Source organism: Peromyscus californicus, unplaced genomic scaffold (genome assembly GCF_007827085.1).
Source record: "Peromyscus californicus insignis strain IS unplaced genomic scaffold, ASM782708v3 Scaffold_13__1_contigs__length_99412109, whole genome shotgun sequence".
NCBI lineage: Eukaryota > Metazoa > Chordata > Mammalia > Rodentia > Cricetidae > Peromyscus > Peromyscus californicus.
In genome coordinates, this window is record NW_026294424.1 from 29,945,220 (window position 1) to 29,964,001 (window position 18,782).

Below are 18,782 nucleotides of genomic sequence, written 5' to 3' on the forward strand. Positions count from 1 at the left end.
CATTGATTGTCAACAAGAAGCTGAGATCAGTGAGCTCAGAGGGAAAGATAAACCAGTTCACATGTAACAGGATGACCTATGGGGACAGTGACAGCGCAGATGCTGCCGAAGGGAAGGACTGGGCCACCACAAGACTAAGGAATCAGTGGGAAAGCAGACAACGTGTTCTCTTGTCCTCTGACTCTTGGTGGAAAGTCCAAGAGGTCGTATCATCTACTTCTGTCATATTCTGTCTCCCTCTCTCTCTTTTTGGTTTTTCAAGACAGGGTTTCTCTGTGCAGCTTTGCGCCTGTCCTGGAACTCACTCTGTAGACCAGGCTGGCCTTGAACTCACAGAGATCCACCTGGCTCTGCCTCCCAAGTGCTGGAATTAAAGGCGTGCACATCACCGCCAGGCTCAATTTCTCTCTTTCATTGCAAGAAATTTATTATTACAGTTGTAACAAATGCATTGGGACATACAACTAAAATGAGCAAATGCTTGTGGAATTTTGTTTATCAGGGTAAAAATGTCAAGAAAATACCTCTTTTTGTTTAATATATAAATAAGGTTCAATTTAAACATGCATGTGCCTCAAGTGTCCCTACAAATGCTGAGGTGGCCATAGCTGTGGCTCTGGGAGTCACGCAGGTTCCTTATGTGTAATCTAGCTTCTAACATGACTGGTTCATAAATTATGAGGATGCTGAGTGTATAACATTTTTATATATATATAACAAATTTATATATAATATTTATATATATTTATATATATCATGTATATATGAAAACTCTGATTCTGATCTTGTTACTGAGTGTAATCTGATTCCATTGTTAATTTATAGTATTCCAGTAAATCAAATGTATAGAATCAGAGCACTTCTGCTAATTCTAGTCAAATCAGCTTGAATTCATATTGTAACAGCTAAACAATCAAGCAGATTTTACAAAGGTGCTTTGGAGCAACATTTCAGGAAGAACTACTCGTGTGTGTGTGTGTGTGTGTGTGTGTGTGTGTGTGTGTGTGTGTGTGTGTGTGCATGTGAATTGATTGTGTGAAGCCTAGAAGTCAACATCAGATGTCATTCCACAAACACAACTGCTCCTTTTTTTTTCCTGAGTCAGAGTCTCTCAGTGAACTGAAGTTCACCAACCATTTGTCTAGAATCGATTGCCAGAAAGCCCCGGGGCTCTTCCTGCCTCTGTCTTTCCAGTACTGGGGTTACAGATGTAACTGTCATTACTCCTGGCTTTTTCTTTTTCTTCTTTTTTTTTTTTTTTTTTTTTGGTTTTTCGAGACAGGGTTTCTCTATGTAGCTTTGCTTCTTTCCTGGAACTCGCTTTGGAGACCAGGCTGGCCTCGAACTCACAGAGATCCACCTGCCTCTGCCTCCCGAGTGCTGGGATTAAAGGCGTGTGCCACCACCGCCCGGCAACTCCTGGCTTTTTCTACATGGGTGCTGGGGATCAAACTAAGGTCCTCATGCTTGAATGAAAGGATGTTACTGATTGAGCTAACTCCCCAGGTCCTTCCCTACTCCCAGCCCATACCATCCCCATCCCAACCCTGTTTATATGGAGGGGGAAGAGGTGACAGTTTGGCAGTTGTACCCATCACTCTTTCCTATTGGCACATGCAGTGCCAAGGAACCAAGACTACCTGAGACAGACATCCTGCCAGGCAGCGTGATATTCTTACCAGTCTGAGATCTGCCCACTGGCCCATGACTGCTGCCACCACAACCGCAGAGTTGAAACACCTTAGGGCCCTGGCTAAAATACAAGCCTATATAACCTACTGCCTAAAATTTGGTAGACATTTCCAGTGTACAAATTTTCATATGCTGCTGTAGGTGACTGTGCTACACTTACCCATAGGTACAGTTTGGATGGCAGAGGTGGCAGACGTTACCAGCATCTGCATACTTCCAGACCAGGGTGTTGTTCTCCCCCAGGATCCCAGCTGGGCAGGTCTTGACACAGTGCGGGCCATCAATGTAGTGGGCACACTTAATGCAGTTGTCTGGCCCCTGAACCAAGGCACAGAAAAGGTTATGGACTTTTCATTGCCCTTTTAAAAGTGGAAATAACTTTCTACTTATAATATATACTGTGGGAAGACAGCAGTCAATAATATAGACATTGTTATTATTATTATTGTTATTATTGAATATGTGCATGCACATCTGTGCACCACTGGTTTGCCTGGTGCTCCTAGAAGCCAAAAGAGGGCACCACATCCCCTGAAACTGGAGTTACAGGTGGCTGTGAGCTGCCACGTTGGTGCTGAGAATCAAACCTGGGTCCTCTAGAAGAGCAGTCAGTGCTCTTGATCACTGAGGCATCTCTCCATTCCCCAGTGCAGAAGTTCTTAAAATATATGACACGTTCCGTGATTCCTTTTGCCCACTGTGCCAACGATAACTAATACATTTTCCTGACTGTTCCTGAAACAGATTTACTTTCCTTTAGTATGTTTCAAATAAATTAATTAATTATGTAATTACATGTATGTGTGGATGAAACTGTGGAGATGAGTGGACAGCCTGTGAGCGCTCTCCTTCCACCAGGTGAGTTTCAGGGACGGAACTAAAGCCATCAGGCTTGACAGCAAGGCCCTCTACCATCTCTCTGGCCCTCAGATACACTTTCTGCTAACTCTGATTAGCTATGCAAAACAATTTTATTTGCATGCTATAATCTGTTAAGAAAGGATAGTTGTTGTTTCCCATTCTCAGCCATTCTAGTACAGCAAAGTTGTATAAAGCACATAAAGATATTCATAGAAAAAGCAAATGCATTATTATATCCAAACATAAGCCACATTCTTCACTGTATTTTAGTAGTATTTTAAGGTATTGTGGGCATAGTCCTTGTCAAAATCATATTGATTGGTCTACATCCTTATATCCTTATGTATTTTATATCCTTATCTCTCTTGCCTATCACATGTGAAGTTAAAATGAAGTGTTGAGGGAGGCCAGACTTTGACTTGCTGAGGCACATGGAGGAAAATCCCCCTTTGTACTTCTCCAGAGAAAGGAAGGTGCCACATGGCGGTGCTGGCTGCAGAATGGACTGTGAATGTGCGGTGTTAGAGTCTGTCTATAAAACGTGGAATGTCCTTGTAAAATCCTCTGAAACGAAGGCGGAGGGACTGCCTAGGCTGTGTGCTTCACACTTCCCCAGAGGACTGAAATAAAGCTGTTAGGCAAGCCTGTTTTCCCTTGGCTCCGCTGAGGGTTCAGCTTTGTCTGCTCAGAGGCTGAACACACTCAAAGCCAGAGCAGCTGGAACACTCCAGCAAAGCGGCAATTATTTCACTGTAGCAATGAAAATTCAGTCCAATGCCGTGTAAGCCTGCAGACCAAGGGCTCACTTTGTAAAGCAGTCGTGCTGACGGTCTAGCTTTCCTAACTCAGTTCTGTTACACTCTGCGTGATTGATGGACAACTTCTGAAACACATTTCAATGAGATTTAGATTCTGCTGCTGGAACTCACACTGAAACAGAGCCCCGACTATGCCCAGTATCAGTATTAACAGCATATTCATGTCAGAGCAACCTGAATTCCCACTTACATCCCTTATGAGTTTGCTACTGTGTATGTAGAAAAGCAACTGATTTAAAAAAAAAAATTGCTGGTATTTCTTTAAAAATTAGTGTAACTTGAATTTGTTAATACTTTGGTGGTGTTCAACTAAAATGAGGAGGTGATGGCGGATGGTAGAAGCTGTGAAAGCTGCCTGGCAGTGTCCAAGGCCAGTACAGGATGTCCTGTGGTACAGTGGGGGAATGGCCATGGTGAAGTGAGTGGGGTACTGGACAGGCAGGTGGGAGGCACCTTTACTCGGCATAGCCACTTTAAGGAGCAGATCCTGAGCGTCTCTTCCCTGGAAAGGGCTTGCACGGACAGCTTTCTTACTGGGGGTGGCTTGGATCATTGATGTTCCCGCTGCTGCTGCTGTGAAGGATAGACAGCTGAGTAGAGCTCCTTACCCGGCCTGTACAGGTGATGTTCATGTCCTGGGGCAGACATTCTGGATGGCACTGGATGCACTCGGATTTCTCCACAAACTCCCTTGGCTCCCTGGGAGAAGAACACAGTGAACTTTGAGTACCGTGGCTGTGACTATTTCAAGTAACACAACTGACCTATCCCAGAAATTCAAAAGCGTCTTAAGGGCAAAGGGTCAGAATGCTGGCGCTGACCTGAAATATAATATGCTGAGGTCACTAACAGAACCTTAGGCCACCTCACAGACAGCTTCATTTCTAATCAGAGTGCTTTCCTGACATTTTCCTATAGGCATAGTTTTTGAATGTCAGGTAAGAAAGCCAAATATGAAAAATATCTTTATGAGTCACCCCTTCCCTCTAAGACCAAATCTGTGGATGTTCAAGGTGGAAAAAAATGGTTACTAAGTAAGACTAAGGGATAGGAAAGGAACGTTCATGCTTGTTCACTTCTGGAGCCCTCCTGTGTCCTGCCTCTCCTGGTATTGCAACATCAGATACATTAATCCAATAACAGACTCCTCGCAGGTGGCCTTTCCTTTGCCTACTTTTAGTAGTTCAAACTGAACTGGCAGCATCTAGAAAGAAACAGTAGAGATGGAGTGATGGAAGAGGCCACGGAACAGCAGTGAAAGACAGCCGTCATCAGGCTGGGCTGCAGAAGTAACACATGGCCAGCTGCTTGGTGGGTGAAGAAGAGGCAGCTGAACAGGGGGAGGCAGAAGCAGAGAGGATGGAGAGCTGAGGCCGAAGGATGGATGACTGCACAGAGCAGGAGAAAAGAAACTGCAGGTCCTGCTTGCGGAAAGCGTTCCAGAGTACTGCCAAGATTTTAGAGCCAAGGGTCTCCAACATCCCGGGCCCAAGAACGGTAACAGTAATCACCGTCAAGGATTGAGGAACCCATTACTCTGGCTCCTCCTGAAGCTGCACCAACTGCACTATGGGAATCCCAGTGTTTTCGGCCTACACACATGCTGTAACTCCTTAGAGTCCCACACTGAAGGCCTAAGAACTCCAAGACCTGTAGAGCTGAGGGTCCCAGCAATCAAGTAATAGACAAGGGCTGAAACAGTAGAAGGTATATGTGTATCTGTGCCCGCCTGCCTGTGGCCACTGCTCACTGCTGACAAACTGTGGAGTGTACCAAAGAAGCCAATGACCAGCACCGGACTCTTTCCCCTCGTCGCTCCACTGTTCCTATGTTGGCCGAACAAAGGGACCACAGCCAACTGACCAGCAGTGAAAAAGACCCACAGTGGCAATTTTCCGAGCTTTGTCTCTGGGTCACTTTGTCCCTGCACAAGGGTCCCGGCTTGAACAGTGGTGAGGCGATGCAGGGCGTCAGGCATCTCACACTAAGAGCCCTGGGCCTCTGGGTATGGTGAAGAGATTTGAAAGTGGAAAATAGGAATGTCTGTTTGTAACAGGAAGGACTACGCTGGAGCTTCATATGTGACATTCAAACAGCAGTTGTAACAGTTGTCCTAAGCCCATTAAGAAATTCTTACACAATCAAAACACGTCTTTCCATCTAGTTCTGGAATATTTCTGGATACAAACTGTGGTCCACACCCTGTTAGCGAAATAGGATGGAAGGTTTCCCAGCACTGCCTGTAACTCGTATGTCTCTTCTCCACCATAGCTTTCCCTAGTCCCTTAAATTAAAAAAAAATGCCCCTTTCTATCGTCCAATTTAATTTTCCAAGTAATTTATTTTAATCATTACCAGTATTCACTTAAGCCTTTACACCAATATTGAAATTCTCATTGCACACATACATTGTACTATTAATTGATTACTATTAAATTAAGCAAATATATGAATTACTTCTTCGTCCCTGGTTGCATTAAAAATAATTTGCACCACTGAATGATCAGTGTGTGTGAGGGGTACATCAAACTGAAATTAATTAGGAAATATTCTGTGTTGATAAATTTTAATATAATGTGAATAGTGGATTGGAAAGAAAAGGCCAAATGCCCACACTTTCTTGAATATATTAACCACTGTGTCTATTCTATACTGTCTCAAGAATTCTTGAGAAATTCTTGCAAAATGAAAATTTAAAGTATTTTCAGGAAAAGGGACATGATAGATTACCAGGTGAATTGAAGCATAATGAAAAACTTACTTGCTAATGTGATGAACACTTTGAAAAAAAAAGAACATAAACAAAGGTCATATCAAGAACAAGCCAGAAAGAAAAAATTAACTTGGATAATTGCAAAGCTGTAAAAGCAGCATGGCGGATTATTTCTTTCTTAGCTAGACAAAGGCTAAAGGACAGTGTCTCACCCCTCCAGGATGTTGCACTTCTCCACGCACTCTCTGCCCCTGCTGACGTTCTGGCAGGAGACACAGTCCCTGGGTGAAGGGCCCCAGCAGCCTTCCGAGGAGCATAAAGGATTACAGACGTGGCCTGTGTCCTCTGAGAAGACAGTGAATCATAGGGTCAGTTATAGAATAGTAACAGGAGGGATCCAAAGAGGTGACACCCTGCCAAGGGGCTGCGTGCTCTTCACAGACACATCGGGGTTCTGAAAGGAGCAGGGTACCATGGCCTCTGTTCTCTGTGTTGCGCAGGGCAGCTTGGACCTGACTCTGGGGAGGCTTGGATGATGGGTGTCACAGCTGACAGAAATGACAGGGATGGTTGTAGCTGCTTGCTGTGTGCTGGGTACCATGCCAAGAGCTTCACATGCAGGATGCCGTGTCACCGAGGAGCACTGCGGTACTGGAATCATCACTATGTGTGAATGGGGAAGCCAAAGCCAAACGGGATGAAAATCAACAGGGCAAGTTCTCAAAGCCCAACTGGGCCAGAGGACATTTGGTACTTAACGTCACCTCTACCGGTGTTTAGAGTCCTGCCACAAATCCAGGGGCATTGGCCAGTTTCAAAAGCTAATTCAAGTTACTATTTTAAAACCAGAGTCGGGAATGTCACTGTGAAATGTCATATGTCCTTTGATGCATATGTGTGTTTGCGTACTTGGCTATAGTGATCTAAGGCCAAAGTGAGCACAGAGCTACCTTTAGTTAAAATGTAATATGACAAAGACCACCAACTTTGTGTTCTTTAAATTACAGATATTTAGTAGCCAAACCTCAGTGCATATATTACGTTACTCATTGATATGACCACACATCTAACAAGAAGCAGCTGAGGGAGGAAGGTTTTACTTTGTCCGTCACAGTGGCAGAAGCATAAGGCCAAGTGTTAAAACACACGAGCCTTCTGGGAACATACTAAAGCCACTTCATCCCCCTCACTTCCCACCCCTGCTCCCAGACCACATAGGATTCTGAACATCTTATAATGCAAAACGTGTTCATTCCATCATCTTAAATTGTTCTAAAAAACTACGTTATCTTTTTATTTTGTGTTGAGGATGTGTATGTGCATGCCGTCGTGTGTGTGTGTGTGTGTGTGTGTGTGTGTGTGTGTGTGTGTGTGTGTGTGTGTATGTGTGTATGTATATGTGTGTGTGTGTGTGTGTGTGTGTGTGTGTGTGTGTGTGTGTGTGTGTGATCAGTTTGTGGGAGTTGGCTCTCTCCTTCCTCCCTATAAGTCCTGGGAACAGAACTCAGGTTGCCAGGCCTGGCAGTAATGCTCTTTTCTGCTGAGTCATCTCACTTGCCCTTGGTAAGTCTCTAACAGTATCAGTATTGCTCAAAAGTCTCAAGTCTATTTTTTCTTGAGACTCAAGGCAATCTCTTCACTGTTGGCCCCGGTGCAATCAGAAAGTAAATTACAAACTTCCCACCCACAATGACACATAGGAAACATTCCCATTTCAAAGAGGTGGAATGGGGGCACAGCAAAGAAAGAGGGAACCAGAGCAAGACTGAAACCCAGGAGAACCACCTAAGTTCTTGAGAGCCTGAGTAACTTCATCAGGTTTTCCAGATTCTGGAAACAAGGTGCTCTCAAGAACTTGGGTAGCTCTGCCCTGAGTCTGCCCCCTGCAGTGTGCAAAAGTTCCCCATTTGGCCTGCCCTATTCCAAGCCTGCAGCTTTTTTTTTCCTTTATAGCAGAAACCCCACCATACTGACATCTCTAAAGTCCTGGAGTGTCTTTATGGGTTTGCACGGTGGCCTCTCCAGGCCTCCTTTTAGGGACTTCAATCCTGCCTCATATTGGCCTGCTTGACTGGCTTTCCGTCACCTTGGCACAGGCTTCCATGCCCCCTTCAATCTTGTATCTTTCACGTATACAAAACCAGTAGCATGTGGATGACGCTGCCCATTTCAGTGGCCAGCTGAAGATGGATGTAGCCTAGCCTCCGGAAGCAGGCAATCTCTTCTGCAGAATTCTCAGTTTTGGCTCTCTTCTTTCAAATGAATGTACATCTCCAAGATGAACCCTTCGGTGGGTGGGGCCTGCCCTCAGGGACCCTTCTCCTAGTGTCCCAGTGTAGAGGACAATGCATCCCTTTAAGGGCGCTAATCTCTTTGCAGTTAATGATGGCATTCTCAGCACCTGGCTTACTTGCAACTTTAAATTCTCTCCTTTCCCCACAGGACTGCACATGGTTCATATCCCTGTGTCCACTATTTGCTCCAGCACACTGTGGTCCTGGATAAGAGCAGTGAGCAGGAGCCACAGACCTCTTTAGCATTCCTTCTAACAATAAATCCCCTCCAGGAACTATCTGCGCAGGTGAGTTGGGAGCAGCTACTTACTGCAGTCAGTCTCGGCTCTGTTGTTCATGATTTTGGTTTTCTGGTTGGAAGTCCCAAAGAGTTTTTTCCAGTTTATTGTATTTGCATAGCACAAATTTTGGTTTCCAGAAATAATCACATCCCCATCACTTATTTCCTTGAGGGAGCGCAATCCTAGTGATGTTATGTTCAGACCAACAACCGCAAGAGAAAATTGACCACTAAACGGGGGAGAAGAAAAATTGCATTGTACATGATAGTGAAAACACCATGCTACCCTCAAATTTTGTTTTTATGGGCCACTTAGGTTTCCTGAAAAGTGTGTTCCAATGATTACTAATCATTCTGTGAAAAACATGAATCACAAGTTTCGAAAAATGCAAGTGGTTTTTTGAGTTTCTTCAAGGAAAAGATGGTTTCTCATCCATTTATTATCTTTAACCTTGGATATACTGGAGGCCTGAGTCAGTGGCCTCATGTCATTTCATTTACTGTATTTGTAGTTTCCTAGAAACCAAGAACACCAAAATGTACTTTAAGCAAATTTGTCTGTCTGTCCATCTATCCATCTACCCATCTATCCATCTATCCAGTGTCATCTGGTCATGTTTATTGAGTGAATATCTGTGGTACCACTTGACAAATACTATATAGGTTAAATATGTGTGTGTCTCTTTTACTTGGGGAACCTGTCTGCAGGTGATATAATCATACAGGCAGATTTTTACTTGTTTGTTTTTGCATTCCTACCACAGTTTCCCCTCCTCCCAGCACTGCCCCCATCCACTCCTCCTCTCTTTCTCTTCAGAAAAGTGCGGGCCTCCCATGGATATCAGCCAGCCATGGTCTATCACGCTACAGTGAGACTAGGCACCTCCCCTCATATTAAGGCTGGATGAGGCAATCTAGTAGGAGGAAAGGGTCCCCAAAGCAGTCAATAGAGTCAGAAACAGCCCCTGTTCCCAATGTTAGGAGTCCCACAAGAAGACCAGGCTACACAGCTGTAACATATATGCAGAGTGCCTAAGTCAGTCCCATGCAGGATCCTTGGTTGTCAGTTTGGTCTCTGTGAGTCTCTATGGGACCAAGTTAGTTGATTCAGGCAGAGTTTTTTAAGTCCAGAGAAATGAATGCAGCTTTAGGGAACACTGTTAGTCAAGAATGGGAACTCAAGTAGCTCTATGGAGGAATGGTACAGAAGGATGACTTTCTCCAAGCCGTGATGTCTCATATCTGAGACCTGGAGAGCAGAGCCAAGTAAGGTTCTACAAGGTCTGTTCCCAGTGGATGACTGGATTAAAGTTAACCAGACGAAAGGAAATGGAATCCCAAGCCCCACTTGGAGGAACAGGATTATACAGGATGTCTGCAAGTGTCGAGAGCTGGAAGATGGGCCTGAGGATGGTAGGAAAGTCAGAGCACAGGTTAAGGCCCCTGCTGGGGGAGTTGGGGTTGTCACAGGCAACTGATGGAAAAGCACATAGAAGCAGAGTGTATTTGTAGGAAGCTGCTTTGACACCAGCGTCAGGAATGGGTTGATTGAGACAGGACAAAAAGAAGAAAAATGAAATTTAAGAGGTTAAATGACAAAGGTTTAAAGCATTATTTGACAGCCCCCTCTTCCTGCTTACACTTCTCCCCGTTTCCCTGATTCATGTACCCCTCGGCCTGTTTCCAGAGAGGTGGGGGTCCTGGGTAGGAGACCCACAACCATCATTTACTGGGAATTCTCCCCCAGCATAAGCCCAGAGAAGCCAAGGAGTCAGGGTCTGGCTGGGGTCTTTCCTGCAGGTCAAGTCCTAGCTTTCTGTGAGTCATACCAGGAACTAATGGTCATCCCAGAGCTTAAACCCTTAAAACTAAGCAGAAGGCTACAAGGCCGCCACTCAGAACGCCCGTGCTAAAGCTCATCCCTGAGCTGGTCCCCGCCAAAGAACATTCCTGAGAGTTTCAGAGCAAAGGCAGGAAGCAAGAGTAGCTGTGTGCTTAGCATCAGAAGTGTCTGACGAACGGAGCTTATGGAAAGGGGTGTTACTCTGTGTATATGGTGCTTTGACTGGTTAAATGGTCCGTGATGCTTCGTGAGGTCAGTGGTCGTGAAGCTCAGAAAAAGTTGTCATAATCAGAAAGTTTCCAGGGCAGTTTGAGCTACAGATTTCCAAATTTCCATCACCACAGATTTTAGGATTTCTCTTATTCTGTTAGCGATCTCCTTTATCCCTCTCTCCTTCCCTCCCTTTCTCTCTGTCTCCCTGTCCCTGTCTGTCTGTCTCTCTGTCTGTCTGTGTCTCTCTCTGTGTGTATCATTTTTTTTCTCACTCTGTGCACACATTTCCTTATCGTAGCTGCAAGAGTGGTCATTATAGACCCCCAAACCATTTCACGTTGAAACACTACTTAGGTCCCCTTGTGTGATAATGTTATATCATTCATTATCAACTGCATCATTATCAAATATTAGCCAAAAGCAAATAAGGAGACATTCTATAAAACACCTGGTCATACTTTCCCAGAGTGTCAAGACAATGAAACTGGGCAAAGACATAGGAGCTAGGGAAGGTTGAAACACGCTGAGAAGACATTAGAAGTCACTGCAATGTGGGATTCTGGAGAGGACAGAGAAAGAACAAATGCATTCATGGAAAATCTGGTGAACTCAGAATAAAGCATGTGGTCGACTGATCAGCGCTGTACAGTGTCAACATCTTTATCCCAGTCCTCATATTGACTCATGTGAGTCGTTTACATTCGGGGAAGCTGAGTGAGTGATCATCTTTGTCCTGTTTCTGTACCCCTCCTTTACGGCCAACTTCAAAATAAAAAGAATCTACCAGACTTTGGTTATGGCTGACTTACTGTTGCTTTGTTCTGCCACGTATTATTTCTAGGTTCTCAAAAGCATGGAGGTCCGTCCAGTTTTCAGGCCAAGCCTGAATCAGCAAAAACCCTAGAGGGAGGAAGAAAGACTTAGACACATGGTGCTAGAAATTTCTTTGCTTTGTAGGAAGCATGTTCTAGTATTCACGGTATATGGAGGACAGAGCCAGTAGATTCTCCTATCCTCTCCAGTAAGGATGACAGTGTACGTACAGACACAAGTCCAGATGATATTTTTAAAAAAATTGAAATCCTACCCTCTCCGTGGAACTTTGAATCCTGACTGCACCTCTCTCAACGCCCAGGCCAATGCCCAACCAGAAGGCTGACCATGTGCTCTGGCTCTGATACCCTTGGAGGATATCAGTTCATACACTTGATTCCTTCTCTGACTGTTTTCAAGTTGCGGCTTACTTAGGTCTCATTTTAAATACTTTCTTCATTTAACTCTGATCTCCATATCAGTCTTGTTTTTTAGATCGAATGATCCCTTTTTAACGATGAAGAAAATGGAGTGCAGGCGGCAGTCAGTCGTGGTTCCCAGACTCCCCAGTGGGCAATCGTTTGAAATCTGGTTTATGAAACCGAGACTCTGTACTGCCCCTCTTTCTTCTCTCTGGAGTTTGGGGTTTGTAAGGATGGTGGCCTGTCTGAGCTGGGAAGCACTATTCCATGTGTTCACATGAAGTCTAGAGTGGCATGGCTGCAGCCTTGGCTTAAAGTGCTTTCAGCTTGCACCAAGGGAAACTGGAATTTTACAAAGTCTCAAAGAATTAATCATCATGGTAGAACTTTAGACACCACATTTTTGTGCCAGGGAAGAAGCGGGGGATGTCTGATGGTTTCTGTAAAATTTAATTTGCTGTATATGCTCCCGGATACTCCAGCACGAACCTGTTATTTCCTTTACTGTTCTTAGAATATCTAGTTCTCGTGGGTCTAGAGGAGGAGTACGTGTGTAGGAATCCCTGAAACAGACAGCAACATGATTATTGATCATTCTCCATGCTTTGAAAAATAACAGTAGATTTTGCTGCTCTCTGTCTAGGTCTCTCAGCTGTTACTTACCCCTTAAAGGCCACTGGCAGGATGTGAAGGTCCCCACTGATGGAAGTGCAGTATTTGAAGTGTTTGATGTTTGTAGCATTTATGGAGAGCGTGTCTTTAAATTCCCCAATGCCTATGCCGTTACAAACTGTTAAGAGAGAGAGTTGTTCCATTTACCTTTGCTGAATTAAGAAGGCTGTACCTACACAGGCAGAAGCGTGAGCCCCTGAGCCGCACATTGCTAACTCATTCCGCTCTGAGCGGGCCCTCCAGGTGCCTGGACCCCCGGCAGGCTTTGGTGTTCTGGTCACTGGAGTGGGGCTTGGGACTGTCCTTGTCACAAACCTCTGTTGGCATTGAATTCTCCCCGTTGTTTTCTACCTGGACTGAATCGAGTTAGTCATTAAATCATTGGCTCCTCCCCTTTCTGTCCAAGACAGTTCACCTACCTGGCCTGCAGGTGGCGCCTCTGTACCCGGTTCACGAGAACGTCCCCCACCTCTTCCACCTTTGTAACTTGGCCTTGCAAGGTTATCTTTTACTTTACAGACAAAAATGCGCATTTTCTTTTTCTTTTTTTTTTAATTAAAAAAGTAAGATGTGTTTGTTTGGAGGTGGACATAAGAGGCCAGCACAAAGGTCAATAAGAAGGCTTGTCTACACTGGTCGGCTCCTTACCTTTGCGACAGGGCCCGTCACACTTTTTACACTTGCGGGCGCCATCTTCTTCCACTTCGTAGTAGTCAGGACCACAGGCCCGGACACACGAGCCATGATCTGTCACCACATAGTTTCCTGAGGAAGAGGCAATGAAAAGAGGGTGTTGAAGGCCACGGCAGGTGCGCCTAACCTTCCGCAAACATCCTCATGTCCTGCTCCACATGGGCCACCGAGAAAGGTCCCTAATGGTTTGGTTGACTTTACTTTGAGGGGAGAGACTGACGGGTTTCAACTAGAAAAGGAATCAAGCCTGAGCTGAATGATTTTCCTGACAGTAATGTGGAGGAACACAGGTATTATTTGATCACAGGCACGGGACAGCAGTGAGGGAACATCACCATGCGTGCTCACTGACTGAAAGCCCCTCTTTGAACATCAGTGTCCTTGGTCAGATCTGTGTTTAGAGCTTACAGGTAAACTTGAGTGCACAGGAGACACCCATTAATGCTTATCAGACAGACCGTGTCCCATTGAGGTGGCAACAGTGTGCTCTTTCCCACCTGCCATGTGCTCCTTTGGTGGAACAGTGAGGGACCAGTTTGTCCTGCTTCCCAGACAGGTACCCCAATCTGTCTTTCCACCTCCCCTCATCTCTATGAAGTCCATCTCATTTAATACTTAGGATTATAGTACGTATTAGAAACTCTGTGCTCCTGTTTTGAGTTTCCCAAATAGACGCTCAAAGATTTGGGCATTGGTAGTATATCTGCGAGTCATGTGCTCTTTTTATCTTAGGATTTGAGTGTTTCCTGTGGATTTAAACCTCAGTTTACTAAATCTTCACACAAAGAGAGTATCTATGGCATGGCTGTGCTGAGTTTTCCTTCATCTTAGCTTTCATTGACTTTGCAGTGGCTTAGTATTCTGTTTGTCTTCTTCTTCTTCTTCTTCTTCTTCTTCTTCTTCTTCTTCTTCTTCTTCTTCTTCTTCTCCTTCTTCTTCTTCTCCTCCTCCTCCTCCTCCTCCTCCTCCTCCTCCTCCTTCTCCTCCTCCTTCTTCCTCTTCCTCCTCTTCTTTCTTCTTCCTCTTCCTCCTCCTTCTTCCTCTTCTCCTTCCTCTTCCTCCTCTTTCTTCCTCTTCTTCTTCTCCTTCCTCTTCCTCCTCCTTCCTCCTCCTCCTTCTTCTCCTCCTCCTTCTTCCTCTTCTTTTCCTAAATAGACTTTCATCACCTAAATCTAGGTAGGCAAAAATCTCACCCTCATAGTTTCTCTTTTACATTTTTTTGTCTCAATTTTCTTTCTAGAAGTCATGATCAGTTTTACAGCTCTTTATCCATTGCCTCGCTTCCTCTGTTTGGGAATGATCCATGTTGCCATTTCCCTACAGGTCCCAGTAGGGAACAATCATACACAAACAAAGTCTGAACCCAAATGAGTAAATCAAAACAAAACTAAAACTGTACTCCAAGATTCTAACCTTAACCAGAGATTTTTCTACTCAAGAAGGTGGATCTGCTGCTCTAATTTAGGTCTGCTAAAAACAAGAATAATACAGAGTCAAACAATGATTGGCCCAGAGGGTCGTGATTCTGTGTTAGTCAGTTCCAGGACACCCCAAGTTACTATAGCTGGCCCTCAGACTTGGCATGAAGCAATAGGTGCCTTTTCTTGTGAATTCTGGCCACCAGCCACACTAGGAGCAGCACTGGTGAAGCCACTCTTGGAGGAGAGGAGCCCACCTGCTGCAGGCTGCCTCTGCCTCTGTCCCTCAGCCCTGAGCTGACTTCTCACCTTTGTATCTAGCTGGGCATGCACTAACTCACCCAGCAACAAGGCAAGTCCCCAAACTACCCAAGACTCCGGCGTAAGACCAACGGGGACATGGACAGTGGGCGAGTCAAAGATGAGCAACTCACGGGGGCATTTCTTCACACAGGTGGCACCAAAGCTGTACTTCCCCTCAGGGTTGACATCCATCTGATATGTGGTGGGGTTGTAGAGCATCAGCGGTGGGCAGGTGTCTTTGCATGTGGCTTCGTCTCGGAACCTGTGGCAGACCTGTCACAGGAGGGACAACATGGCTGGTCAAGGATGTGGCGTCCAAACGAAAGAACCACAGGCCAGACAGCCTGCAAGTCAGGCAGGCCAGTGGCGGCCTCAGGGCTCATGTGTTCAATTAGAGAGGAAAAAAAGCCAGTAAGCCTTTCCAGAGGAGGCAAAAACACCTTCCTCTTGCAAGTAATAAGTGCTATTTGTAAGTATACTGACTGTCCCAGTTGCTATAATATAGGGTTGGTGGTTTGAAAAAACAAATACATCTCTATTGATTACAGGCAATGAAGAAATCTAAACATGACATGGTAAGAATGGTGTAGCACTATTTTTAAACCCTGGCTACACTGGGTTAGTCTTATAAAGAGCGCTTTAGAAAACATTTTAGAATTTATTGTTGAAGTGCAGAAATCGTAGCAGGAACGTTCCATGCAGAAAGTGCCAGACCAAAGATGCTGGCTCTTACTAAGAACTCCATGTACAGCCTTTCCCCTAGGCTGCTCATTAGATCCAGTCCAGACTGCCCAAGCGAAAAAAAAAAAAAAAAATCCCTGTGGCCAGCTCTGGTTTCTGGGATTTAAGAATCTTCTGTTTCCAGAAACCACAGAATATTCTAGACTCTAGCTTAGGATGAACTTCCTCTTCTGGAGCCTGACAGGGCCTTGCTTGGCTGTATAATAACCCCAGGAATCACATTCACCTGCCCTGGTGCCTGCCAAACTTCACACTAGAACTTTGACCAGAGCTTCGGTCGTGACAGAGGAAACAACGCCAGGGGATGGTGTGGGATAGAGAGGCAGCCTGAGAGGAAATATGGTGGGCAAAGCACAAAGGTGAGGCTAAGATGATTCCAATGCCCTACTGCCCAAAGGTCTGTGTAACTGGCCACATCTCCGGGGGTCTTACAGAAGCCGCTCTCTGCATCTGTCACAATGCTGCTGCTGTTGGCCCGGATAGCACTTATTTACAGTGTGCCCCACAGGAAGGCTCCTGTCATGGTCCGCAGGGAACAAATGCAGAGCTCCGCAGCCTACCTCCCCAATGCCTTACCCGACAGAGTCTTACCAGACAGTCGCTCTCTCGGGGCCCTGTACACCCAGCGGCACACTGGTTGTGGCAGCAGTCACTGGGGGACCTGCCACGGCAACGCCGGGAACATTGCTGGGCACAGATGATTTTGGTCACTGGAAAAGAAAGATCACCAGTGAGCTGCATCTAAGCGGCGGCAGCTCATGCTCGAGGGGCATCGAGGAATACTTGCATGCAGTAGAAAGAAACAAATGGGGAGTCCGGGTGGATTTCCTGACTGTGGAACAGGCTTCTAGGCGTCCCCATTCAGCCAAACTGAGTATGATCCCAGCCTCCCTCTTGGTATATTTTTCTTATCATTTATTTCAAATCACTTAGGAAAACTTATCAAAGCAAGTCTGATTAGGTCTTTTGAATAAGTAGATATTAGCTGGGAATTCTTGACAATACAGAAAGCACACAAGACAGAAGAGCACCTGGCCAGATGTAGTGTTTAAAGGAACGTAATAGTTGTGTCACAAAAACAATGAACTATGGTCAGTTTTGAAGCTGGCACACTCCTGGGTTCTTTGTGTGAACCAGCAACCACACTGGAGTCAATTTGACTTTTTTAAAAAGTAAGATTCACACATAAGCTCCCTGGAGAAACACTGTCAAACTTTTATATCGGTTGGTACTAGGAAAGGGGGTGTGGGAGCAGGGAGCAGGGCATCTGCGTGACCTGGGCACTTGGGTAGCTGGCTTTTCGGCATTTTATGACAGGCTGAAGTGTCCCGAATAGTCAGCCGTAGATAGCTGCGTGCAGTGAGGTTGGCAAGACCAACCATCATGAAAGAGTTAACACTGGGTCCTTTGCCGAGCTCCTGTACTTGTCCAGTTACCAAAGGGCAGGAGAGGAGGGCCACACACTGTGTGGACTCTGCTCACAGGGGTGTGTTTCTCAGGCCCCAAGGCTGTGTCCACTTACATTTCTGGCAGTTCTCTTCTCCTCCTCCCCAGCAACTTCCGTTGGGACAGCTCGGATCACATTTTTGGCCTGAAATAAAAATCTAGTAGTTAAATGTGTATTTCGATAAAAATGAACAAATGACGTGGAACCAATGATGCCTCTGTCGAGGTCCTAGAGAATGTTCTAGAAACAAGGAACAGTTTGGAAACTTTGTATTTGTGGTTGGCTCGGATGCTTTGTAGGATGAACTAAAAGACAGGCAGAACTTTGAGCCATGGGCTGCTTTTGTTTGCACTTCGGCTGTGGAAACTGAGAGAGAGTACTTCGTGACTTGTCACAGCCACACAAATGACAAATCTGAATGAATCCAGGGTCTGAGAGGTGCCACCTGCTTCCTGCTTCTCCAACCAGATTGGCTCTGTGTATACTCACTCACCTTGCTGTATCCATTCCCACCGACTGATGTGCAATCATCGGTGGGTTTAGGGGTGTTAAACTACGGCTGGTAAATAATCACCCTTCTCCTCCAAGCCACGGAGTCGTGTGGCGAATGCCACAGGAAGTGGACATTCTTACTCTGTGAGTCACTTGGTCAGTTACCTAAAATTTCAGTTCATAGTTGGCATGATCCTGTCTAGAAATCTTTGTAATTCATAAATTTTTATGTTTTTATACTTGGTCAATATCAAATTGCAGCTACAAAGGTTTTCAATCTCTTTCATTCTATTCTGCAATTAATCATACTGAGAAATGAGAGGATCAAAGTGTTAGCCAACAAGTGTGTTGAAAAGTTCTATGGAGCAGATTTATTTTTCTTGCCTTTGACTTTTGTGGTTCTGGGTAGTTAACATTTCCCTTAGGCTTTTAAAGATCACTCTACTTAGTTCTAAAGCCCTCTTTGGGGCAATCAGCTATCATATAATATGATTTTATTTCACACGGAAGCTTATTTGATGGTGTCTGAATTTGGCTTTTCAACTTGCTATTATAATATTCATCCTCATGTTCCCTTCTAGGGCTTAAATATATATTAATATTTTGTTACATATGCTTAGTACATATTTGGAATTCACATTGAGGTATGGAGTAGCTGATGAATTTATTTATTTTCTTTCATGTAAACCCACTCTCACAACCTCAAATTCTAAACTTTATCAACAATAATATACACTGGTCACAGTGGGCCGCCCTTTTGAGTCTCAGATGCCTCATTTATATAACAGTTAAAGATCACCTCATAATACTGTTTTGGTTGTTGTGAAAGAGGAAACACAAGCTTCTCCAAAGGAGTGCATGTCTGCAGAGCACTGGTCAGTGGAGGAGAGCGGAAGGTAGGAGACACAGGAGACAGATTTCCGGTCTTCTATTATGTGCAACTCTTACGTCCTTACTTGATTTTTCACAACTCTGCTATGGCTCTGATTCTTTAGCTGTTTGTCCCTCAATCACTGTCATTACCCAACAATTTACTGAATGATTTCTTACTTGAAATGCCACTCATT

The 18,782-nt window shown here is 44.9% G+C and overlaps 1 protein-coding gene across 3 annotated transcripts in view; it reads right to left on the reverse strand.

Moving 5' to 3' along the window:
- The window catches only part of Egfr (epidermal growth factor receptor), a 171,541-nt gene that overhangs the window by 29,372 nt on the left and 123,387 nt on the right, over positions 1-18,782 (reverse strand). For all 3 annotated transcript variants that reach the window (XM_052734789.1, XM_052734788.1, XM_052734790.1), the window contains exons 5-15: positions 17,299-17,367; positions 16,368-16,486; positions 15,167-15,308; positions 13,270-13,386; positions 12,613-12,739; positions 12,439-12,512; positions 11,524-11,614; positions 8,689-8,888; positions 6,297-6,429; positions 3,980-4,070; positions 1,853-2,010 (exon numbers count right to left, since the gene is read on the reverse strand). In XM_052734789.1, the coding sequence (XP_052590749.1) occupies positions 1,853-2,010; positions 3,980-4,070; positions 6,297-6,429; positions 8,689-8,888; positions 11,524-11,614; positions 12,439-12,512; positions 12,613-12,739; positions 13,270-13,386; positions 15,167-15,308; positions 16,368-16,486; positions 17,299-17,367 (1,321 nt within the window). The remainder of the gene's footprint in view (positions 1-1,852; positions 2,011-3,979; positions 4,071-6,296; positions 6,430-8,688; positions 8,889-11,523; positions 11,615-12,438; positions 12,513-12,612; positions 12,740-13,269; positions 13,387-15,166; positions 15,309-16,367; positions 16,487-17,298; positions 17,368-18,782) is intronic.